Below are 26,598 nucleotides of genomic sequence, written 5' to 3' on the forward strand. Positions count from 1 at the left end.
GTCAGAGGTGTCAGATAGTATAGGGGTAGGCGGGGGTCGCTTCCTTGACCCCCGTCCCTGACAGGCCGCCTCCACCCGAGCCACCATAGACTCCAAAATTGCTGTAAATGACTCTATACTCTGTGCACCGGCGGGTCCCGTGGCCCCCTCGAGGGAAACAGGTGGGGGAATATGTGTGGCAGGGTCCATGATAATTCCAGTCACTTCCTGGATAATATAATTCAAAAATAAAAAACTTTTTTTTTTTTTTTTTTTCCAGACCCCCAGCGCCACAAAAGCCCCTTAGTGTTACCTGCTAGGGATCCCTATCGATCGAGAGAGAGAGAGAGATAGACCCCCAGGCTCACCACTTGATGCTCAGAGTTTAACTGCAACAGGTTACAGCGCTGTCTTGACAAACAGGAAGTCTTTTGGCTGGCTGCCCAGGAAGAAAGGAGGCGGCTCCGCCCCTCTGCATGCCTTCCGGCGCCTCCCCCAAGCTCCACGAGGTGTTTGGATCACCTCAAACATGGCCGCCCCCATGCTGGAGACACGAGGCTACGCCAAAATGGCGGCTCGTGCGATCCAGCAAAAAAAAATGGCGGCGGCCTGTACTGAATAGCGGTGTGCTGCAGGGCACACAACACTCTCTCTGCATGGGGATATGGCGTGGTTGGCGGTACCGGCCCTGGCGGACCGCATGGCCATTCGGGAGGCCTGCTAATAGCTGGAGATCTGATTAGGAAGGCAGTCTACATGTCCGTGGCTTCTGACTGGTAGGTAGCTTATTCTTAACACCGTAAGATTCCCAGAATGCCACAGATTACATCTTTTTAACATGTATACAATTAGATTGTTAGCTCCCAAACCAAGCCTCCTGGCTTTTTGCACATAAAATCACACTCAAAGTAGGAGGATCTGTGTCATGTTATAGGATAGAGAGGGACTCTATCTTACCATACAGAGAGGGGCCCGCGTTCACCACAAGACCCGTCAGGGGAAAAGGGGGAACATACTACTCACCATACCGGAACCAGGCGGGCACCAACTCCTGACAGTACCCCTCTCCACCGGGGCGGGAGGGCTGTCGACCGATACGGACGCCGTGACTCATGGTCTTTGGCGTTTCAGCGAGACGTTTAACTCGCGTGGACAGTCCTTTAATGGGACTTTGTCGCGGCCGACCCAGCGCGGAGCTATGGCCTGCACGCGCTCGTAGGCTGAACTGGGGTGACCACCGGATCTCAACATCCAGCCCGTCGCCCAGTTCAGCTTTCTTGCTTGAAGATCTCACAGGAACACTGGAGAAAAAAAGCTGTCTAAAAAATCCTTTAAGAAAAAATTCTTGCCAGGACCTAAGATCCCAGCAAGGTGTCTAGGTCCTTACTCCTAACTAGACAGAAAATAACTGATTTGCTGTGGCAGAGAGAGAGAGGATATACCCTCTGGGACTGCCCCTAGGGTGTGGCCAGAGCTTTTTAATTTCCTGTCTAGTCCTGCTCCTGTGGAGGCAAACATAACCCGAAGGTGGTGTATCACCGAGGACTACGTCTGTCAATGAGCGCTAGAGAAAAGTGTATTTTGATTGGTTTGTGCAAAAGTTATTGCGTTTACTAACTAATGGAAAGATTTATGTCGTCTTTATTGTTTTTTTTTAACGAGTAATGGCTGCAATTTTTTTTTGGCAGACTGCGACATTGCGGCGGACAGATCGGACCCCTGACTGACATTTTTGACACTTTAGGGGTACCAGTGACATTACTATAGTAATCAGTGCTATACATATGCATTTTTAATGTAAAAATGACACTGGCAGGGAAGGGGTTAACTTTATTAATGATCAAGGGGTTAAGTGTGTCCTAAGGGGCGTGATTCTAACTGTCAGGGGGCGTGGCTTTTGATGTAACCACAGAGACATAGGATCCTACATAGCAGGATCGTATGATCTCTGCAGTTACATCAGGGAGAATGACAGACGGCTTTGTTTACATCAGCCGCCTGCATTTCTCCCTCTCCAGCGGGAGATCGCGAGTGACCGGCGGACATCGGAGCCACCGTTCACTCACATGGGGATGGCCGTGAACAAGCGAGGGCGTGAGCGCGCCTCCGGCGGTGTGCGCTCGCCTCCTACAGGCTCCTGGGCAAGCGACATAGTACTATGTCGCTTTGCCTATGAGGGGCTGACTGCCGCAGTAAATATATTGTGGGCGGTCGGCAAGTGGTTAAACCACATCCACTTAAGAAATGTATCGGCTTCAGAAAGAAAACCCTACAAGAACGTAAGGAACTTTTGAAGAAAATTGGGGCTTGCTACAAATGCTGTGCCTCCACAGAACACTTTGCAAAGGACTGTAAAGCTATCACAGATGTAGAGTGTGACAGTGGTGACCACGTCCAAGATCTTCAACATTATCCGGACAACTCTACTACGTTCACAAACAATCTTCCTGAGGGAAAGCAAGGAGGGGAGCACACAGATCAAACAGCAGCTTCCACCTCAGTGTTCTCTACATGTACAGAAGTCTGTGAAGAAGGACTATGTGACGAATCCTGTGCAAAGATATGCTTGGTTCGTGTATACCCCAAAAGGTCAACCTGAAAGGGCCATAAGACTGTATACTAGTCTGGATGATTGGAGTAACAGATCTCTTGTAAGAACACAGTTTTCTGAACATACCAGGAGATCCTCTACCTTATACCCTAAGCACTTGTGCCGGCACTACAGAAGTCCCAGGTAGGAGAGCCAGTGGTCTTGTAGTTGCTCCTCTGAATGTAAACTTGGAAATATCCTTGCCCACGATCACTGAGTGCAACCAGATGCCAAGCAACAAAGAGAAGATCCCTACTCCTGAAGCTGCCTTTCACCATCCTCACTTGGAAGGACATAGCCGACCAAATACCAGCCCTTGACAAAAGTGCAGATATCCTGCTGTTATTCGGCTGAGACATCTTAAGGGTAAACAAAGTTCGTCATCAAATCAACAGTCTACATGATGCACCATATGCTGAGTGCCTGGATCTAGGCTGGGTCATCATAGGCAATGTCTGCCGAGACAAAGGCAGAGGGTCTTACTCAGTCTCTTCCTTTAAAACACGTGTCCTGTCTAACGGATGAACTACTTGTTCTGCACAACGACCCCATCAACATAATGTGAAAGAAAGACTGCTTGAAAAAGGAAGACAATAGGAAAGCTCTTAATTTCTGTAATGACAACATCGGCATCACAGTGTTGGAGGTAACCACTAAAGACAATGAGTTGGCAGCTATCATGGAAGACAAAGAATTCTTGAAAACCATGAGTTGAGTTCTACAAAGATGATTCCAACAGTTGGGTATCACCTCTACCATCTCGTACTCCAAGAAAGAAACTACCAGACAACAGAGGACATGCAGAATCACGGTTTTCTTCTTTAAAGCGCAGTTTGAATCGGAAGCCTGAGATGAAAAAGCACTTCGTGGACTTTATGCAGAAGGTGTTTGAGAGAGATGATGCTGACCCTGCACCTCCTCTTAAGGAAGGAGAAGAATGTTGGTACCTACCATGCTTTGGTGTCTACCATCCTCCCAAGCCTGATCAGATTAGGGTGGTCTTCGACTGAAGTGCTCGTCATGAAGGCGTCTTCCTCAATGACCATCTTCTCACTGGGCCTAATCTGAACAACAATCTTATAGGAGTTTTACTTCGCTTCAGATGAGCCAATTTCTGTTATGGCCAACATTCAGCAAATGTTCCACTGTTTCATCGTCCGTGAAGACTACAGAGACTTCCTCAGGTTCCGTTGGTACCGCAATAATGATGTCATTGATGAAGTCATAGACCCCTGGATGATGGTACACGTTTTCCTTCTCCTGCAGTAGCAATTTATGGACTGAGGAAAACAGGTCAAGAGGGTGAAAAAAAATTTGGATCTGAGGCACGACAGTTCGTCAAAAGGAATTTCTATGTAGACGACGGACTCAAATCTCTGCCTACGGAAGAAGAAGCTATTGAGCTTCTCACTAGAACCCAGAACATGCTTGCCAGTCCAAACCTCAGACTTCACAAAATCATCTCCAACACGACAAGGTCATGAGAGCCTTTCCTTCTGATGACTATGCTGTCAGTGTGAAGAAATTCAAACTAGGATCTGACCTTTCCATTACGCAACGCAGCCTTGGATTGCTTTGGAATGTTAGGTAAGACACATTCACATTTCAAGCATCGGCCTGTGGCAAGCCCTTCACAAAGTGAGGAGTTCTGTCTGCAGTGAATGGCATTTATGATCCATTGGGTTTCATAGCACCTCTCACCATTCAGGTTAAGATATTGCTGAGACAACTAACTTCTGGAAGCTCAGACTGGGATTCCCCCCCCCCCCCCCTACCCAAGGAGAAACAACAATCCTGGAAAGAGCCTCTAAAAGCATTAGAACAACTCCAGATACAACGCTTACACCCTCGTATCCTTAAAGAATGCCTTCAGGAGGTTTGTTTCTGTGCAAGGACCTGTAAGATTACTTAGATCTGACTGGGACCAATTTTACAGGAGTAGAGAAGATAGTGAACTTCTTGAAAGACCTTCTTGAATGACAAGTAGTGTAAATGGGAATTCCACCCATTTCATTCCTCTCACATGGGAGGCTCTTGGGAATGCATGATTGGAGTTAGAAGAAAAATCCTGGACTCCCCAGCTTCCCCTTCGTATCCAACCACCACCCCCAGCTTCTCCTCCATATCTATCCACCATCCCCAACCTCTCCTTCATGTCCATCCACTATCCCCAGACTCTCTTTCATATCCAACCACAATCCCCAGCCTCTCCTTCATATCCAACCACCACCCCCAGCCTCTCCTTCATATCCAACCACCACCCCCAGCCTCTTCTTCATATCCAACCACCACCCCCAGCCTCTTCTTCATATCCAACCACCACCCCCAGCCTCTCCTTCATATCCAACCACTAACCCCAGCCTCTCCTTCATATCCAACCACCATCCCTAATCTCTCCTTCACATCCAACCACCATCTCCAGTTTCTCCTTCAAATCCAACCACCACCCCCAGCCTCTCCTTCATATCCATCCACCATCCCCAGCCTCTCCTTCATATCCAACCACTAACCCCAGCCTCTCCTTCATATCCAACCACCACCCCCCCCCCCCCCCCCAGCCTCTCCTTCATATCCAACCACCAACCCCAGACTCTCCTTCATATCCAACCACCATCCCTAATCTCTCCTTCACATCCAACCACCATCTCGTTTCTCCTTCAAATCCAACCACCATCTATGGCCTCTCCTTCATATCCATCCACCATCCCCAACCTCTCCTTCATGTCCATCCACTATCCCCAGACTCTCTTTCATATCCAACCACAATCCCCAGCCTCTCCTTCATATCCAACCACCATCCCCAGCCTCTCCTTCATATCCAACCACCAACCTAGCCTCTCCTTCATATCCAACCACCACCCCCAGCCTCTTCTTCATATCCAACCACCACCCCCAGCCTCTCCTTCATATCCAACCACCACCCCCAGCCTCTCCTTCATATCCAACCACTAACCCCAGCCTCTCCTTCATATCCAACCACCATCCCTAATCTCTCCTTCACATCCAACCACCATCTCCAGTTTCTCCTTCAAATCCAACCACCACCCCCAGCCTCTCCATCATATCCATCCACCATCCCCAGCCTCTCCTTCATATCCAACCACTAACCCCAGCCTCTCCTTCATATCCAACCACCACCCCCCCCCCCCAGCCTCTCCTTCATATCCAACCACCAACCCCAGACTCTCCTTCATATCCAACCACCATCCCTAATCTCTCCTTCACATCCAACCACCATCTCCAGTTTCTCCTTCAAATCCAACCACCATCTATGGCCTCTCCTTCATATCCATCCACCATCCCCAGCCTCTTCTTCAAATCCAACCACCATCCCCAGCTTCTCCTTCATATCCATCCACCATCCCCAGCCTCTCCTTCATATCCAACCACTAACCCCAGCCTCTCCTTCATATCCAACCACCACCCCCAGCCTCTCCTTCATATCCAACCACTAACCCCAGACTCTCCTTCATATCCAACCACCATCCCTAATCTCTCCTTCACATCCAACCACCATCTCCAGTTTCTCCTTCAAATCCAACCACCATCTATGGCCTCTCCTTCATATCCATCTACCATCCCCAACCTCCCCTTCATATCCAGCCACAATCCACAACCTCTCCTTCAAATCCAACCACCATCCCCAGCTTCTCCTTTCTTTTCCAAGCATCATCCCTAGCTTCTCCATATACAACCACCATCCCCAACCTTTCCATCATATCCAACATCCCCAGCCTCTCCTTCATATCCAACCACCATCCCCAAATTCTCCTTCATATCCAACCACCATCATCAGCCTCTCCTTCATATCCAACCACCATCCCCAACCTCTCCTTCATACCTTCATATACATCCACCATCCCCAGATTCTCCTTCATATCCTGCCACCATCCTTACAACCTTCTCTTTGTATTCCAATACTGTCATCCATCCATCTGCAGCCCAACAAACCTCCCCATTTTCCACCATACCCGGATCCTCTCCAGGCTGCTGCAATAGTTGTCTCTTAGCCGCTGTCCGTTCCTCATGACCTCAGAGCCGGAGACCAGCCACGTAACCCGTGAGCGAAGATCAAGAGCCCTTGCTGGTAGCCCACCACCCAGGAAGGGGGCATCATGAGGAGGGATGGAGGAGACTCCGATGGAGCAGGATCCTGACCAGCGCGGATCAAGTCTTTCCACTTTCACCTAAAAGAGAGAGACAAGACAATATAACAAGAAGGAGAAACTAAATGTCACCTACCTCCCCTCTTTTCTCTGCCCCCATCTTCCCATCTACCTGGCCACTCCTCCTCCCTTTTCTCCCCTCACCCATCCCTGACTTCCCACCATCTACCTGACTCCCCCTTCTCTCCACCCCCCCACCCCTGACTTCTTGCCATCTACACAACTCTCCCTTCTCGCCATCTACACAACTCTCCCTTCTCTCCTCCTACCAGGCTCTCCCTTCTCTCCTCCTACCAGGCCCTCCCTTCTCTCCCCCTACCAGGCCCTCCCTTCTCTCCTCCTACCAGGCTCTCCCTTCTCTCCTCCTACCAGGCTCTCCCTTCTCTCCTCCTACCAGGCCCTCCCTTCTCTCCCCCTACCAGGCCCTCCCTTCTCTCCTCCTACCAGGCTCTCCCTTCTCTCCTCCTACCAGGCTCTCCCTTCTCTCCTCCTACCAGGCTCTCCCCTCTCTCCTCCTACCAGACTCTCCCTTTTGTGCCCTCTTTTCTCTGCACTCCTTCCCTGTCTCCCTCCTCTATTACCCATCCTCACCCTCCTCTTCCCCCCATTGACTCTCCTCTCTCTATCACCCATCCTCATTTCCCTCTTCCCTGTCTCCCTCCTCTCTATATGACCCATCCTCATCCCTGCCTCCCTTCTCTATCACCCATCCTCATCCCCCTCCTCTCTCTTTGACCCATCCTCATCCACCTCTTACCCGTCTCCTTTCTATATGACCCATCCTCATCGCCGTCTCCCTTCTCTCTCTCTATCACCCATTCTCATCCCCCTCTTCTCTGTCTCTCCCATTCTTATCCCCCTCTTCTCCGTCTCCCTCTTCTCTCTATTAATCATCCTCATCCCCCTTTTCCCCCCTGTGACAGACCCAGCGAGGGCAGGGGCTTTTGGAGGGGACTTCTGGGTGGCCTCTTGCTTACGAACTATGGGCCCTGGCTTTTAAGGGAACACTACTTATTTGGGAGGTGTGTGCCTGGGGGACCCATGGAGTGCTCTTGTTTGGATTCAAGTCAATATCTCCCCAAAACACACAGACTATTGGAACTGGAGGTTCAATATACATATTATCTTAATGTAATCAGCTCAAACCGCTGGGGTCGCCTGCTGTGTGTTTATTGTAAGTAGGTCTCTCCCATAGTGTGCCTCCTAAGGGTTTTCCTCCCATAGTTAATTGGATCCCCTATTGTTTCTGTCGGTCTTCTTATGTGTTTATACTTGTAATAATGTGAATTGTACAGTACTTTGTATTCAGGGTTGTAGGAGACGGACAGACACCTAGGCTGGTTTAAGCGACTATGTAATTAGCTTATATTAATTATAACACTGTCAGATATTAGTTGCTAGAGGGAGAATTTCTCCAATGGTCCTTTCTGCTGATAAAGCTGTCTACGAGCCCAGTTACTGATTAAATTATTTGTTGGAAAGGTTGAATGTACCGGTCTCATGTTACTGGATGTACAGTTTACCCCGCCCTGTGTCATTATGCAAAGAAGAGGGGATTCTCCCAGAGTGTGTATCTCTTTGTGCCTGTGTTTTAATAAACAGCTAATGTTTTACGCCACCCAATGCTGTGTCCCGACATGTGACTGGGTGAGCTACAGGATCTTGGATCGTTGTTACCGAGCAAGGGAACCTCATACCATGGACATACTCCTCGTGACTATCGGGGCCCGTCACATTGGTAGCAAGCAGTGGGATAGTGCTTCCTTGCTGTGAACACATCCAACCCACCACCAGAACCCAAAGGACCGGATAGCAGAAGAGAAGAGTTACAGATACCAGCCGCCATGGAAGAGGAATTTGAAAGGAGGCTGCGAAAGAGGCAGATATAGCACAGGGGACCAGCGTCCGAGCAAGTCCTGCTGAGATGGTATGACCCTGTCCGCCGGCAACTCTGGAAGGAAGCGCTAGCCCATGAGCAGCGCCACCAGGTAAAAATTCTCCCCTTCATCCAGGAAAGGTACTGGTCGCAGAAGGAAGTGCAAATGCTGTTATTGGGGGAGCACCCGCACAAGGAGTGGACAGCTGAGTTAGGCAGGCTGGTCCAGGCAGAGATGCGGGTGGATGAGAGCTAAAGAGCCCTCCACTGGTATGTAGCTTAAGTGTGCCCATGGACAGCCCGATGGAAGGCTTTGGCTATTGTGGTCTGGGGCTGTTTTACGGGAAGCCGTCAGAGGATCCTGACTTAGGGAGCGATCTGGAGTGGCGTTTGGAGGAAATCATGGATTACAGAGAACAGAAGCTGAACATCTCGGAAGTGCTCTGGGCACAGGAACATATGGAGTTTTTGGCCATTCAGGAATAAGAGCTGGAGTCTGGACAGCTTATAGACTCTACTCAGCAGCGGGCAGGGCTCCCTTTGCCTGGGACTATGCAGAAGTACCAGCCGATAGTCCTGAATTCCCAACTAAAGTGTCAGCAATGGGCCAGAGTAACAGTGTGCTTTGCTCACCTCCACCTCTAGATGCGGAGGCCTTATGGCTGATGCAGCAAGGTTTGACTCATCTTGATGATCCTGTTTCTGCAGGGGACGAACTTGGATGAAGGAATGTATCTGTCCAACAGCCGGATAAGGGTACGGGAGATGGAGCAGTCGGCTCATCTCCACAGCTGCAGTACAAGGGCTCGGGTGAAAAGGAAGCTGTCCTCACTCCCCAGCCACAGATCCCAGAAAGCAGGGTTTTAATTGACTTTTCATTGAAGGATATAACATTTACTGAGATTCCAACTGAAGTGCTGACAACAGGGCAGCGCTCTGCTAGCTTCCGTCAAGCACCGGTAATATTTTTTGGGTTCCACGGACAGGAGATGGTGAACCTCTATCCCCACACACCAGTTCCAGAGACTGGGAATTTAATAGACTTTTCTGCTGAGGAGCAACAACCAGGTGAGCCTCCAGAAGAATGGCTGCCATCAAGGCATAGCTCTGCGGACAATCTGTGGCCCTGGAGGATTTGTGCAAGGCCACCAACTTTTCAGTTTACTTCTAAGCAGAACAGCTGGCATCAGAGCAGAACATCATTGAGCTCTGCCCAGCACCAATAGCAGCTTTAGCCTTCCTAAGAGATGAGGCAGCCGGCCTTTCTCCCACACCACTGACAGGGACATGGGATTTCCTAACAGTAGCATCTGTGGAGTTACAACAAACTTCTCCAGCTTTAGCGCTGGCAACCGGACAGAGGGTCCAAGACCTCCACCCCACACAAGTTCTGGAGGCCCAGGGTGAAAAGCTGGTGGTCACTCCCCAGCAGAAAATCAACTACTCTGTGATTGGCAGAAGCTGTCCTCCCTCCCCAATAGTCAGATGAAGCAGAGGAAACTGTCTCCCCTCCCCAGCAAGGATCCGTGCACCTGGGAGACCGTATCACAGAATTGTCTTCCCAGCTAAGATAAGATAAGGGTAAGGGAGATGGAGCAGAGGTCTCCTCTCCCCAGCAGTAAGATAAGGGTAAGGGAGATGGAGCAGCAGTCTCCTCTCCCCAGCAAGGATCCGTGCACCTGGGAGACCGTATCACAGAATTGTCGTCCCAGCAGTAAGATAAGGGTAAGGGAGATGGAGCAGCGGTCTCCTCTACCCAGCAGTAAGATAAGGGTAAGGGAGATGGAGCAGCGGTCTCCTCTCCCCAGCAGTAAGATAAGGGTAAGGGAGATGGAGCAGCGGTCTCCTCTCCCCAGCAGTAAGATAAGGGTAAGGGAGATGGAGCAGCGGTCTCCTCTACCCAGCAGTAAGATAAGGGTAAGGGAGATGGAGCAGCGGTCTCCTCTCCCCAGCAGTAAGATAAGGGTAAGGGAGATGGAGCAGCGGTCTCCTCTCCCCAGCAGTAAGATAAGGGTAAGGGAGATGGAGCAGCAGTCTCCTCTCCCCAGCAAGGATCCGTGCACCTGGTAGACCGTATCACAGAATTGTCATCCCAGCAGTAAGATAAGGGTAAGGGAGATGGAGCAGCAGTCTCCTCTCTCCAGCAGTAAGATAAGGGTAAGGGAGATGGAGCAGCGGTCTCCTCTCCCCAGCAGTAAGATAAGGGTAAGGGAGATGGAGCAGCAGTCTCCTCTCCCCAGCAGTAAGATAGGGGAGATGGAGCAGCGGTCTCCTCTCCCCAGCAAGGATCCGTGCACCTGGGAGACCGTATCACAGAATTGTCATCCCAGCAGTAAGATAAGGGTAAGGGAGATGGAGCCGCAGTCTCCTCTCTCCAGCAGTAAGATAAGGGTAAGGGAGATGGAGCAGCGGTCTCCTCTCCCCAGCAGTAAGATAAGGGTAAGGGAGATGGAGCAGCGGTCTCCTCTCCCCAGCAGTAAGATAAGGGTAAGGGAGATGGAGCAGCAGTCTCCTCTCCCCAGCAAGGATCCGTGCACCTGGTAGACCGTATCACAGAATTGTCATCCCAGCAGTAAGATAAGGGTAAGGGAGATGGAGCAGCAGTCTCCTCTCTCCAGCAGTAAGATAAGGGTAAGGGAGATGGAGCAGCGGTCTCCTCTCCCCAGCAGTAAGATAAGGGTAAGGGAGATGGAGCAGCGGTCTCCTCTCCCCAGCAGTAAGATAAGGGTAAGGGAGATGGAGCAGCGGTCTCCTCTCCCCAGCAGTAAGATAAGCGAGATGGAGCAGCGGTCTCCTCTCCCCAGCAAGGATCCGTGCACCTGGGAGACCGTATCACAGAATTGTCATCCCAGCAGTAAGATAAGGGTAAGGGAGATGGAGCAGAGGTCTCCTCTCCCCAGCTGTAGACAACGCCCCAGAACGGTAAAGACCACCCAGCTGAAGCACTGGCAGCCAGACAGATTCCACAACCTCTGTCCCACACCTACTGATGACAACTATTCCCTGAAACCAAGAATAGAAATCATGCAGAACGACTATGTGAATTCACTCTGCCCAACTAACGCATGTCCAGACTGGGTAGAGGTCTGGGACTTTGTTCGTGGACTTCAGATGGGGGAGAATTGTGACAGACCAAGCCAGGACAGGGGCTTTTGGAGGGGACAGCAGGGTGGCCTCTTGCCTACTATGGGCCCTGGCTTTTAAGAAAACACTACTCTTTCGGAGGTTTGTGCCTGGGGACCTTTGGAGTGGTTTGGATTCAAGTCCATGTCTCCCAAAAACACAGACTCTGGGAACTAGAGGATCCATATACATATTTGGAGAACTCTAGGCCTCAAATCAGCAATGACTGTAGATGTTAATGTAATCAGCTAAAACCACTGGGATCTCCTGCCATAATGTGTTTATTGTAGGTAGGTCTCTTCCATAGTGTGCCTCCTAAGTGTCTTCGTCCCATTGGTTATTGGATCCCCTATGGTTTCTGTCTTCTCATTTATGTGTGTATACTTATAATGATGTGTATTGTACAGTACTTTGTATGCAGGGTTGTAGGTGCCAAATAGTCTGGTCATCTAGGCTGGTTTAAGTCATAGTTAATTAGCTCATGTTAATTATATCACTGTCAGCTAATAGTTGCTAGAGGGGGGATTTCTCCAATGGTCCTTCCTTCTGATAAGGCTGTCTTCGTGTCCCGGATACTGATTGAATTACTGGAAAGGTTGAATGTACCGGTCTCATGTTACTGTACGTACATTTACTCCACCCTGTGTCATTAGGTAAAGAAGAGGGGATTGTCCCAGAGTGTATATCTCTTTGTGCCTGTGTTTCAATAAACAGCTAATGTTTTGCGCCACCTTACGCTGTGTCCTGACAAGTGACTGGGTGAGCTATGGGATCTTGGATCGTTCGGTTACTGAGCAAGGGAAGCTTATGGGTCCATCACATCCCTACTGTCTCTCCTCCTCTCACCTCAAACACCTCACCAGGGAGGAGTTCATGATTGCTGAAGACGATCCCATCACCATATCCGACACATCTCTCCGCCCGACTCCCATCACATAACACCGTCACGTTCTTCCCGCATACAGCATGGAACCGGTGCGACACGCTGGGCACTGCCAGGGCACACAGACACTTTATATTAAAGATTCAGATGGGGCGGAGAAGTAACATTTTCCCTTCATTCCATCCCCTCCCCCACACCCATCCTCATACTGACACCCTGCCGGAGGACAGGTATACACCGACATCCTAAACAAATATTTCAGCCAAGCGCTCACTTCAAAGAGGAAGACTGGCGTGCTGCTCTCCTCAGGCAGGGAACTCCAAAACGGGTGCATAAAAAGAAAGAAAAAGGAGGCGCAAACACCTAGTGCATTACCTGTGGTACTGTGTAAAATGTTTTAATAAAATGCTGAATGCATACTCACAAACATGAAGATTGAAATCGTATTGCAAATTCCCATCACACGTATGTTGAAACATGTCCTGGAAACTGCGACAGCTAATGCGTTTCGGGAGTCAAGCTCCCTTCTTCAGAGCTGGAACAAGGGAGCTTGACTCCCGAAACGCGTTAGCTGTCGCAGTTCCCAGGACATGTTTCAACATACGTGTGATGGGAATTTGCAATACGATTTCAATCTTCATGTTTGTGAGTATGCATTCAGCATTTTATTAAAACATTTTACACAGTACCACAGGTAATGCACTAGGTGTTTGCGCCTCCTTTTTCTTTCTTTCTTTTATACACCGACATCCCGCATGGGGAGCAGTATGTACTGACACCCTGCGGGAGGACAGGTATGTACAGACACCCCACATGGGAAGCAGTATGTACTGACACCTTGCGAGAGGACAGGTATGTACAGACACCCCACATGGAGAGCAGTATGTACTGACACCCTGCGGGAGGACAGGTATGTACAGACACCCCACATGGGGAGCAGTATGTACTGACACCTTGCGAGAGGACAGGTATACACCGACACCCCACATGGAGAGCAGTATGTACTGACACCCCACATGGAGAGCAGTATGTACTGACACCTTGCGAGAGGACAGGTATGTACAGACACCCCACATGGAGAGCAGTATGTACTGACACCCTGCGAGAGGACAGGTATACACCGACACCCCACATGGAGAGCAGTATGTACTGACACCTTGCGAGAGGACAGGTATGTACAGACACCCCACATGGAGAGCAGTATGTACTGACACCCTGCGGGAGGACAGGTATGTACCGACACCCCACATGGGGAGCAGTATGTACTGACACCCTGCGGGAGGACAGGTATGTACCGACACCCCACATGGGGAGCAGTATGTACTGACACCCTGCGGGAGGACAGGTATGTACCGACACCCCACATGGGGAGCAGTATGTACTGACACCCTGCGAGAGGACAGGTATACACCGACACCCCACATGGGGAGCAGTATGTACTGACACCCTGCGAGAGGACAGGTATGTACAGACACCCCACATGGGGAGCAGTATGTACTGACACCCTGCGGGAGGACAGGTATACACCGACACCCCACATGGGGAGCAGTATGTACTGACACCCTGCGAGAGGACAGGTATGTACCGACACCCCACATGGGGAGCAGTATGTACTGACACCCTGCGAGAGGACAGGTATGTACCGACACCCCACATGGGGAGCAGTATGTACTGACACCCTGCGGGAGGACAGGTATACACCGACACCCCACATGGGGAGCAGTATGTACTGACACCCTGCGGGAGGACAGGTATGTACCGACACCCCACATGGGGAGCAGTATGTACTGACACCCTGCGAGAGGACAGGTATGTACCGACACCCCACATGGGGAGCAGTATGTACTGACACCCTGCGGGAGGACAGGTATGTACAGACACCCCACATGGGGAGCAGTATGTACTGACACCCTGCGAGAGGACAGGTATACACCGACACCCCACATGGGGAGCAGTATGTACTGACACCCTGCGGGAGGACAGGTATACACCGACACCCCACATGGGGAGCAGTATGTACTGACACCCTGCGAGAGGACAGGTATGTACCGACACCCCACATGGGGAGCAGTATGTACTGACACCCTGCGGGAGGACAGGTATGTACAGACACCCCACATGGGGAGCAGTATGTACTGACACCCTGCGAGAGGACAGGTATGTACCGACACCCCACATGGGGAGCAGTATGTACTGACACCCTGCAAGAGGACAGGTATGTACCGACACCCCACATGGGGAGCAGTATGTACTGACACCCTGCGAGAGGACAGGTATACACCGACACCCCACATGGGGAGCAGTATGTACTGACACCCTGCGGGAGGACAGGTATACACCGACACCCCACATGGGGAGCAGTATGTACTGACACCCTGCGAGAGGACAGGTATGTACAGACACCCCACATGGGGAGCAGTATGTACTGACACCCTGCGAGAGGACAGGTATACACCGACACCCCACATGGGGAGCAGTATGTACTGACACCCTGCGAGAGGACAGGTATGTACAGACACCCCACATGGGGAGCAGTATGTACTGACACCCTGCGAGAGGACAGGTATACACCGACACCCCACATGGGGAGCAGTATGTACTGACACCCTGCGAGAGGACAGGTATGTACAGACACCCCACATGGGGAGCAGTATGTACTGACACCCTGCGGGAGGACAGGTATGTACCGACACCCCACATGGGGAGCAGTATGTACTGACACCCTGCGGGAGGACAGGTATGTACAGACACCCCACATGGGGAGCAGTATGTACTGACACCCTGCGGGAGGACAGGTATGTAAAGACACCCCACATGGGAAGCAGTATGTACTGACACCCTGCGGGAGGACAGGTATGTACAGACACCCCACATGGGGAGCAGTATGTACTGACACCCTGCGAGAGGACAGGTATACACCGACACCCCACATGGGGAGCAGTATGTACTGACACCCTGCGAGAGGACAGGTATACACCGACACCCCACATGGGGAGCAGTATGTACTGACACCCTGCGGGAGGACAGGTATGTACAGACACCCCACATGGGGAGCAGTATGTACTGACACCCTGCGGGAGGAGCCGTATGTACTGCCAACTTACCTGGTGAAGGGGTAGGGAAGGATTTATCTGTCACGTGACTGGCCGATAAGCTGTTATCAATAAGACCGCTACCACCAGTCAGGGACACCTGGACACACTGACCATACAGGTCCACCACAGCATAGATATCTGCAAAGGAGAGCCAATGGTTAATGAGTGTGGGTGGGGGGGGGGGGGGGGGGGAGGGACAGCAGTGCATTGTGGGTGGAGCTCACCTCTTCCAGAAGGAAGTCCTGTACAGGCCACGCCCTGGTCTACACCATCAATGTAATAGTGAAGGTCTCCCCTGGCCGTCTTCATCATTCCAATACGGGACGCCGTTCCCAGGGAATCCAGGTCACATCCATAGTTGGTTCTCAGAGTGTTCCCGTCCTGCATAATGGCTGTGCCACTAGAAAATCAGAGAAAGGGTTAGGACCCTCACAGGGCCATCAGTCACCTTCTGGGGGGGGGGGGGGTCCATGAAGGCTGGGCCACCAGAAAATCAGAGGAAGGGTTGGGACACTCACAGGGCCATCAGTTGTCCTTCTGAGGGCCCATGATGGCTATTTGGCTGAAAAAACAGAGGAAGGGTTGGGACCATTATGGTGCTTTCCATCCCATTCTGGGGGCCCAAGAAGGCTGTGTCTCCCAAAAAACAGAGGACGGGGTAGGACCTTTATGCGGTCTTCCGTCACCTTCTCTGGACCCAAGAAGGTTGTGCCTCCGGAAAAACAGAGGAAGGGTTGGGACCATCATGGTGCCTTCCATCACCTTCTGGGGGCCCGAGAAGGCTGTGCCTTTGTAAAAACAGAGGAAGGGTTGGGACCATTATGGGGCCATCAATCACCTTCTGGGGAGCCAACGTTCTTCTTAAAGCAGACATGACAAAATACAGTCCTCCCATTGGTCAGAAGGGTCTCGCCTGTGCTCCCCTCTGATTACGTTTCTGCTTCTCCCAGATTTAAAGGATAAGCAACACCAACTACCACCAGTCTGTCTAACCAGAATGCCTGTACAGGTCTTACACAGTCTCATTGGACACTGGGATGGCAGTGGGTGCAGCTCAGCCATGAAGTCAGAGGAAGTCAGGCCTCAGTAACGATCAGAGGAGCACAGGAGGCTCTTTCTGAACAGCGGACACCTTGTAGTGTCTACTCCAGAGCAACACCGGAAAAGCCCAGTGTCACTGGAGAATTCCTCCATTGTGGTCCTCACAGGGGTCCTACCTCAGCATCCAGGTGTCGTAGTCTATGTCAGTCATGGTGTTGGGGAATTCGAGGTCCTCTGGGCGGATGCAAGTCACTCCTAAGAGAAAGATAGATGGAGAAAGGTGGCTAGTACAGGAGAGGGTTCAATATGAGAACAAGAGAGAAAAAACCAGGACCAGTGTGCAAGTACAGTGTCAGGACAAGACAGGGCAATGCCAGGAGCAAAGAGGGCACAGCAGGAGCAGTGACAGTGTCAGGACCAGAGGGGGCACAGCAGGAGCAGTGACAGTGGTGTCAGAAGCAGAGGGGGCACAGCAGGAGCAGTGACAGTGTCAGGACCAGAGAGGGCACAGCAGGAGCAGTGACAGTGTCAGAAGCAGAGGGGGCACAGCAGGAGCAGTGACAGGACCAGAGAGGGCACAGCAGGAGCAGTGACAGTGTCGGGACCAGAGAGGGCACAGCAGGAGCAGTGACAGTGTCGGGACCAGAGAGGGCACAGCAGGAGCAGTGACAGTGTCGGGACCAGAGAGGGCACAGCAGGAGCAGTGACAGTGTCAGAAGCAGAGGGGGCACAGCAGGAGCAGTGACAGTGTCGGGACCAGAGAGGGCACAGCAGGAGCAGTGACAGTGTCAGGACCAGAGAGGGCACAGCAGGAGCAGTGACAGTGTCGGGACCAGAGACCCATCACAACGCAAAACTGAAACTTTGAACTTCATGCAGTAAAGAAATGAGACTATGCCCCCATCATACCATATACCAAGCCTGCTCTTCCATCCACATCCTCACCTGCCTCTATAGATCCCGACCAACGATCCACCATCTTCTGTATAACAATCTCAAAGAGTTCCCCATCCTTCAAAGGCCTGGAAGAGAGAGAGAGAGAGAGAGAGAGAGAGAGAGAGAGAGAGAGAGAGAGAGAGAGAGAGAGAGAGAGAGAGGCGATTAGCACATCATTAAAGCAAATAAGAGAAAGTAGAATTACTACCTACAAAAGAGCGCTGCATGAAACAAGAGGTATGGGTGGTGAGGAGGAAACCCCACCCAGGTATGAAGAGGAACCCTAACCAGGCATGAGAAGGAAGAGAGAGATCGGAGGAAACCCCACCCAGGTATGAAGAGGAAGAGAGAGATCGGAGGAAACCCCACCCAGGTATGAAGAGGAAACCTAACCAGGCATGAGAAGGAAGAGAGAGATCGGAGGAAACCCCACCCAGGTATGAAGAGGAAACCTAACCAGGCATGAGAAGGAAGAGAGAGATCGGAGGAAACCCCACCCAGGTATGAAGAGGAAACCTAACCAGGCATGAGAAGGAAGAGAGAGATAGGAGGAAACCCCACCCAGGTATGAAGAGGAAACCTAACCAGGCATGAGAAGGAAGAGAGAGATCGGAGGAAACCCCACCCAGGTATGAAGAGGAAACCTAACCAGGCATGAGAAGGAAGAGAGAGATCGGAGGAAACCCCACCCAGGTATGAGAAGGAAGAGAGAGATCGGAGGAAACCCCACCCAGGTATGAAGAGGAAACCTAACCAGGCATGAGAAGGAAGAGAGAGATCGGAGGAAACCCCACCCAGGTATGAAGAGGAAGAGAGAGATCGGAGGAAACCCCACCCAGGTATGAAGAGGAAACCTAACCAGGCATGAGAAGGAAGAGAGAGATCGGAGGAAACCCCACCCAGGTATGAAGAGGAAACCTAACCAGGCATGAGAAGGAAGAGAGAGATCGGAGGAAACCCCACCCAGGTATGAAGAGGAAACCTAACCAGGCATGAGAAGGAAGAGAGAGATAGGAGGAAACCCCACCCAGGTATGAAGAGGAAACCTAACCAGGCATGAGAAGGAAGAGAGAGATCGGAGGAAACCCCACCCAGGTATGAAGAGGAAACCTAACCAGGCATGAGAAGGAAGAGAGAGATCGGAGGAAACCCCACCCAGGTATGAGAAGGAAGAGAGAGATCGGAGGAAACCCCACCCAGGTATGAAGAGGAAACCTAACCAGGCATGAGAAGGAAGAGAGAGATCGGAGGAAACCCCACCCAGGTATGAAGAGGAAGAGAGAGATCGGAGGAAACCCCACCCAGGTATGAAGAGGAAGAGAGAGATAGGAGGAAACCCCACCCAGGTATGAAGAGGAACCCTAACCAGGCATGAGAAGGAAGAGAGAGATAGGAGGAAACCCCACCCAGGTATGAAGAGGAAGAGAGAGATCGGAGGAAACCCCACCCAGGTATGAAGAGGAAACCTAACCAGGCATGAGAAGGAAGAGAGAGATCGGAGGAAACCCCACCCAGGTATGAAGAGGAAACCTAACCAGGCATGAGAAGGAAGAGAGAGATAGGAGGAAACCCCACCCAGGTATGAAGAGGAAACCTAACCAGGCATGAGAAGGAAGAGAGAGATCGGAGGAAACCCCACCCAGGTATGAAGAGGAAACCTAACCAGGCATGAGAAGGAAGAGAGAGATCGGAGGAAACCCCACCCAGGTATGAGAAGGAAGAGAGAGATCGGAGGAAACCCCACCCAGGTATGAAGAGGAAACCTAACCAGGCATGAGAAGGAAGAGAGAGATCGGAGGAAACCCCACCCAGGTATGAAGAGGAAGAGAGAGATCGGAGGAAACCCCACCCAGGTATGAAGAGGAAGAGAGAGATAGGAGGAAACCCCACCCAGGTATGAAGAGGAACCCTAACCAGGCATGAGAAGGAAGAGAGAGATAGGAGGAAACCCCACCCAGGTATGAAGAGGAAGAGAGAGATCGGAGGAAACCCCACCCAGGAAAAACAAGAGGAAAGAAACCTGAGAAGAAAGCGCGGAATATAATTTAATACACCCAGGAGGAAGAAGAGGAGGAGGGAAGACCTACCTTGAGATAGGAGGAAGCCTCACCCAGGAGGAAGAAAGGGGACCTATCCTGAGAAGGAAAAGAGGAATAGGAAAAAGCCCCACACGAAAAGAATGGGGAAGAAACTGTTCCACCGGAAGAAGAATACAGGGAAGGAGGATCTGCCCATGAGGGGAACCCCCCCCCCCCCAGACAGTAGGAAACACAATGACCTGGGGCAAAATAGATGAAGACAAGATGTCACCCCGTCCCCCTCAATTTCCCTAATAACTCCCACAATACACCCCCACTCCCCCCACCCTGAGCCCTATTCCTTCCCCCAGTGCCTCACATGGAGCTCTGGACTTTCCACACCACCTGGGTATGAGGTGCCGAGAAGTCTGAACCCCAGCTGTACTGGTATGTAGATTAACCCCATACTGACCGCACACTTCCTCCCATGGGTGCCAGAGTTCTGGTGGGCACATTAGACTCTCTCCCATGCTGTGGCCACGCCCGCCATACTTGCACCAGTTCACACTCCTGATGCGGCTACACCAGAAGGGGGTGGAGCATGTTGTCACGGCAACCCAAAGCAAAGCATCCGAATGCCTGGCCCACGGGATCGTGCCCCAGTTAAGGCATATATATCTGAGCAGGGGGGGCGGAGCAATGACCCTGTTCCTGCTAGAGCCAGTATTGTCTGTACTCATGAGGACCAGAGACTGAGGCTGTGCCTCCAGGACCTCCTGCCTTGCCTCCCTATACCCAGAAGCCTCTTCCCACTGTGCCCTCTGCTCTCTGTCATTATTGCTGCTGTGTACTGCCTGCTGCACAGGGTATCTGACACCATGGCCAGGTAACCCTGGACCTCAACCTCTCACCAGGACCCTGCCTTCAATATCCAGGAGAATGCTGCAAGTCCCTTCTCCATTGGTCATCCTGGACCCCCTTATGTTATTCTCACTGTGCCAGCTAACCGAGACGATCAAATGCTTAGAGTGTATGTCCCTAAACCCTAGTGTTATCCATTGCCATAGGACCTGGGGTGGCTGCCCTCCAACCACTGCCCTCTAAACTAGCATGGCTGCCCTCCAATCACTGCCCTCTAAACTGCCATTGCTGCCCTCCAATCACTGCGAGTCCATCCATACTATACTACCCTCCGATCACTGCCCTCCATCCATACTATACTACCCTCCGATCACTGCCATCCATCCATACTATACTGCCCTCCATCCATACTATACTACCCTCCGATCACTGCCCTGAGTCCATCCATACTATACTACCCTCCGATCACTGCCCTCCATCCATACTATACTACCCTCCGATCACTGCCCTCCATCCATACTATACTACCCTCCGATCACTGCCATCCATCCATACTATACTGCCCTCCATCCATACTATACTACCCTCCGATCACTGCCCTGAGTCCATCCATACTATACTACCCTCCGATCACTGCCCTCCATCCATACTATACTACCCTCCGATCACTGCCCTCCATCCATACTATACTACCCTCCGATCACTGCCCTGAGTCCATCCATACTATACTACCCTCCGATCACTGCCCTGAGTGCATCCATACAATACTACCCTCCGATCACTGCCCTTCATCCATACTATACTACCCTCCGATCACTGCCCTCCATCCATACTATACTACCCTCCGATCACTGCCCTTCATCCATACTATACTACTCTCCAATCACTGCCCTCCATCCATACTATACTACCCTCCGATCACTGCTCTGAGTCCATCCATACTATACTACCCTCCGATCACTGCCCTGAGTGCATCCATACTATACTACCCTCCGATCACTGCCCTTCATCCATACTATACTACCCTCCGATCACTGCTCTGAGTCCATCCATACTATACTACCCTCCGATCATTGCCCTGAGTCCATCCATACTATACTACCCTCCGATCACTGCCCTGAGTGCATCCATACTATACTACCCTCCGATCACTGCCCTTCATCCATACTATACTACCCTCCGATCACTGCTCTGAGTCCATCCATACTATACTACCCTCCGATCACTGCCCTCCATCCATACTATACTACCCTCCGATCACTGCCCTCCATCCATACTATACTACCCTCCGATCACTGCTCTGAGTCCATCCATACTATACTACCCTCCGATCACTGCCCTTCATCCATACTATACTACCCTCCGATCACTGCTCTGAGTCCATCCATACTATACTACCCTCCGATCACTGCCCTCCATCCATACTATACTACCCTCCGATCACTGCCCTCCATCCATACTATACTACCCTCCGATCACTGCCCTGAGTGCATCCATACAATACTACCCTCCGATCACTGCCCTTCATCCATACTATACTACTCTCCAATCACTGCCCTCCATCCATACTATACTACCCTCCGATCACTGCTCTGAGTCCATCCATACTATACTACCCTCCGATCACTGCCCTGAGTGCATCCATACTATACTACCCTCCGATCACTGCCCTTCATCCATACTATACTACCCTCCGATCACTGCCCTCCATCCATACTATACTACCCTCCGATCACTGCCCTTCATCCATACTATACTACCCTCCGATCACTGCTCTGAGTCCATCCATACTATACTACCCTCCGATCACTGCCCTCCATCCATACTATACTACCCTCCGATCACTGCCCTCCATCCATACTATACTACCCTCCGATCACTGCCCTCCATCCATACTATACTACCCTCCGATCACTGCCCTCCATCCATACTATACTACCCTCCGATCACTGCCCTGAGTCCATCCATACTATACTACCCTCCGATCACTGCCCTCAGTCCATCCATACTATACTACCCTCCGATCACTGCCCTCCATCCATACTATACTACCCTCCAATCACTGCCCTCCATCCATACTATTGTTGTGGAAATTTTGATAGACATTTCTTTAGTTAAATAGTCATAATGTCTCCCAGTGTCGGTTTTACCGATAATCGCTGTTCACAGTGATTATTACTTTAACTGTTGTTGCAGGAAAGACTTGTTAGTGATAAGATGGCAGCCATTTCTGCTCATCGCTGCACATGGCTGTGTTTCTACATAACACCCTTTTGTTCACTTGCTATAAATAAACCAAGCCCTGCCCTGCGACACACACAGAAGACACAGAAGACACAGGAAGCTCACACACACACACACACACACACAAGCTCACACAGCCATTTCATCCATGCAGACACACAGAAACTCTTACAACACAAACACTTGCTCTTACCCACACACACACATGCACACACATACATATCCGGAGAGAGACCTGGCAGATGGCATCGAAATGACCCAGCGCGTCTGTTCCTTTCTTTGTCGCCGAGCGCTTGGTAAACCGTTATGCAAAAGGAGCGGTACAATTGTACTTTTCAGTACAAGCTATTAATGGAGCTTGGTGCGTAATAATCTTGAGCGCACTGAAGCGGGTTTCTATGCTCCAAGCCCTATTAATTTCCACGACAGTATGGCGAGCAAGGTAGCCCTAACAGTTCCTAGCGTTCTCAGTGAAAAACAGGAGGGAAGTGTCCAGTTTGCTACAACAAAGGCCGGCCATGTGGTAAGACACTTCATTTCAGTTTTTGAAAATATTTTTTGTTTTAAACCAAGGCTTACTTTCTTTGTCCGCTGTGGAAGCTAGAAACAAAGCTTAGCAAAAGAACTTTTTCATTTGCAGCGTTCACTTTTTGTATAACGATGGGGTGTTTTGTATTAATATTTGTGGCTAGGGATCAGGTCTATTAATTGAGGGAGAAACCTGTATACAAGGTTCCCAGTTAATACATCCTGGGGTTGTGATATATGTGTGTTAAATATTGCCTTGTAACATCTCTGTTGTAAAATCAGCTTCGTTCGATGGGATAACAATATATTATCGATCGATGTTGGTTTGGGCGGCAGATTGGTTGGTGTGTGTGCTGGATTGGTTTTTGGCGGGAACTCGTTTATTAGTGAAACTGGTTTTTGCTTTGGACTCTGAGGTTTGAATTGAGCATATAGCAGACAGTTTTGGACTAAGTTTCTGTTTTAAATAGCAGATTGTGTTGTGCAGCCTAAAATCAGCATTCCACCAGGATAGCTATTGTCTGAATACAGCTGATCCTGTACATCCTGTTTTTTCTTTCTTGTTTTTTGTATATCTTTGTTATGCACGAAGTACCACACGATTGCTCAAACTCTTTGTTTTGTACCACCATTTCGTGTGGACCATGTGCTCGGATGGCAGCCATTTTGTGATGCCATTTCCTTTGTGTGGCAGCCATTCTGTTTGGACTCCACATTACCATTTTGTTAAATGGTGTTGAAACCCATGTGGCTGAAATGCTATTTTGGGCTTTAACAAACATTTTTCTCTATTTTGGTAGTTTTAAAGGGAAACTTTGTGATGTTATTTTTGCGCTGTATTTCAGTTTAAAAGTAATGTTTTTTCATTTTAATTGAAATCCGGCATCTAGGAAGATTTTTTTACAGGATCATTGCAGTTGTTTTTTCTAGCTAGCTTTGTTCATCTTTTTGTTCATATTTAGCATAGATATATATATATTCAACCCATCAGTTTTTGTATGTTTTCAGGGGTAACTATTTTTTTGTTTTGAAAGTTTTTGGTTAAGCTGTTTTTGTGGTGTATTTTGTCTCATTTTTGTTGTAACTAAGTTTTTTCCAATGATAAGAGTACATTGTGGAGTGACTGATATTGGATTCAGTTTTCAGGGTTGTTTTGTGCTGAGTAGCGGTTGTTTCTCACAGAGGTAGTTTTCGGTACTGCAGGTTGGATTTTAGGTAGAGAGGTTATACCTTCCAGTGTGCAATCAGTAACCGGCGACCCAATTTAATTTTTAATGAAACATCAAGGAATAGACTGAAGCCAAGGTTTGTATAGGGAGGACTTTCATTGTGCTTTCGGGATTGTTTGGCTGCACGGGTTAGGTCGAAACGAACGTGTGTACTTTGAGCCGTCTACGTGAAACGGGTGATTGCGACACGCTTGTTTCAGCCTTCAACGTTTGAGGAGTAGATACCGAAACCGCCCCACATTCTTGGGGAGAGAGTGGGGGTTGATGAGCTGTATAGCTGTACGAAGCAACCGGGTTGAGGTCTTCTAGCTGTCCGGCGCAGGGCCGTGTAAAATAACCGGAGTCCGGAAGCAGGCCAACACTGTCAAAGTTGGCACCTGGCAGTGTTGCTCCTAAACCAGGTGCAAGGAAGCGATTCGAATCGTCATGGGTAATGCCACATCCATGCAGGGGGTGGTAACGCAGGTCCCCCAGGTTAGCCAAACAGCTTCGCGGTACATGAAGTCTGCGTTTGGGGCTCAGGCAGTGAGACCCCTCAGGAAGGGCAATAACCAAGGGAAACAGTTGGTACATCCCTTTTGGAAGGTACCTTTGATGTCTGGAGATGGGAGGAGTTCATTATTGAATTCAGAACTAGGCTCCAGGCAACAGAGATGCTAAGTGTAGCGCAATTGTGGCTTCAGAGATCTATTATGGTCAATCAGCAAGGTGTGCATGAGGCGGTTTCAGTCCGGAAGAACCGCATTATGTACACTTGGCCTGATGAGATAGCCGAGTCCAGCAATCTGGTGAGAGAAGTGGAGGAAGCTCTTACTGGGCTAACTTTACCAAGACGAGCCAGATCCGCTGACACTGAACCTGTCACTGTCTCTGCACTTAAATCTCAGTTTTCTTCAGCTCACAGTGCAGACTTTGATATTGGTAACGCCCTCCCACCTCACAGTGTCTCTATCTCTCAACAGCCTGTCATAACAGCTGAACCCTCTCCTTCTAACTATTTGGCAAACTAGAAGTTCTCTTAACAGGTCTGCTATGGATGTGGAAAGTCAGGGTACATCAGGCATAATTGTCCGACCAACCCGGCTGGTCCGTGGGGTAAGTGGCAATTTATTCCGGAGGATCCGGAAATTTCAAAGGTAGGTACGGTCAGAAACTACTATGACTTATCATAGGGCATTGATAAACCGGTGTCAGCTCACATCCTGGAGGAATTAAAATAGCCCCTCCCTTGCCTCGCTGACACCGATGCAGCCAACACGGTTTTAAGATCTCAAAAACCCAGAGGCAAGGTTCCCCTTCCAGGGAAGACAACTCCCACTGTAGGTCTCACAGGCCAGACAGTGTCAGTGACTGAACCTCTCTATTGCAGGCTAGGCCAGTTTTGCAAGGAGAAGCTTGTTTTTTTAGGTCATTGCATTTCTCTGGGTACCCAACATCTAACCACTCAGAGAATGCAGACATTGAAGGACCCCCAAAGTCCTCGTAACCTTAAACGATGCACTATTTTTGAACCCTGCGTCTCTTCTTCCTGTTAAGGAGGAAGAGAAGGCCGTGCAGAAAAAATGGTAATTTCCAAAACTTTATCTCACTCTCTTTCTTTCTCTTTTTCTCTCTCTCTCTCTCTCTCTCTTTCTCTCTCTCTCTCATCAATTTCCAACTTTAGTAGGAACAACACGATTGCCTTGCTTTGATGGAGTGGCAATAAGTGGCTGTCAGTCCAGCGAAGGAGACCCCCATTCCAGTTGCTAACCATTTTGTCGATGGTTCCAGGTACTACACCCCAGATGGCAAGACATAGAGATCAGGGGATCAATTTCTGTACAGATTTGAGATACGCTTTTTGGGCTGCCACATGATTGTGGTCCTGTCTGGTAGGCAAGAGGGTTCTTGACTAGTTTGGGGAGGTCGGTGAAACGTGCAGGGTTGATAGAGCTGTTCATTGCCTTTTGCTTGCCACACGCGATAACCATTTTGAAGGTCAAAGATGGTTTTGGGTGCATAGGTGGAGGAGCATTGGATTAGCCCTGGC

At 50.2% G+C, this 26,598-nt stretch overlaps 1 protein-coding gene across 1 annotated transcript in view; it reads right to left on the reverse strand.

Moving 5' to 3' along the window:
• Positions 1–26,598, reverse strand: part of NEURL4 (neuralized E3 ubiquitin protein ligase 4) — a 98,596-nt gene that overhangs the window by 44,923 nt on the left and 27,075 nt on the right. Inside the window, exons 12-17 of the mRNA XM_082255884.1 lie at positions 17,699–17,775; positions 16,930–17,008; positions 15,937–16,112; positions 15,722–15,850; positions 12,581–12,726; positions 6,541–6,756 (exon numbers count right to left, since the gene is read on the reverse strand). Coding sequence (XP_082112010.1) covers positions 6,541–6,756; positions 12,581–12,726; positions 15,722–15,850; positions 15,937–16,112; positions 16,930–17,008; positions 17,699–17,775 — 823 coding nt within the window. The remainder of the gene's footprint in view (positions 1–6,540; positions 6,757–12,580; positions 12,727–15,721; positions 15,851–15,936; positions 16,113–16,929; positions 17,009–17,698; positions 17,776–26,598) is intronic.

This window comes from Pelophylax lessonae (assembly GCF_965119305.1).
Source record: "Pelophylax lessonae genome assembly, chromosome: 4".
Classification (NCBI taxonomy): Eukaryota; Metazoa; Chordata; class Amphibia; order Anura; family Ranidae; genus Pelophylax; species Pelophylax lessonae.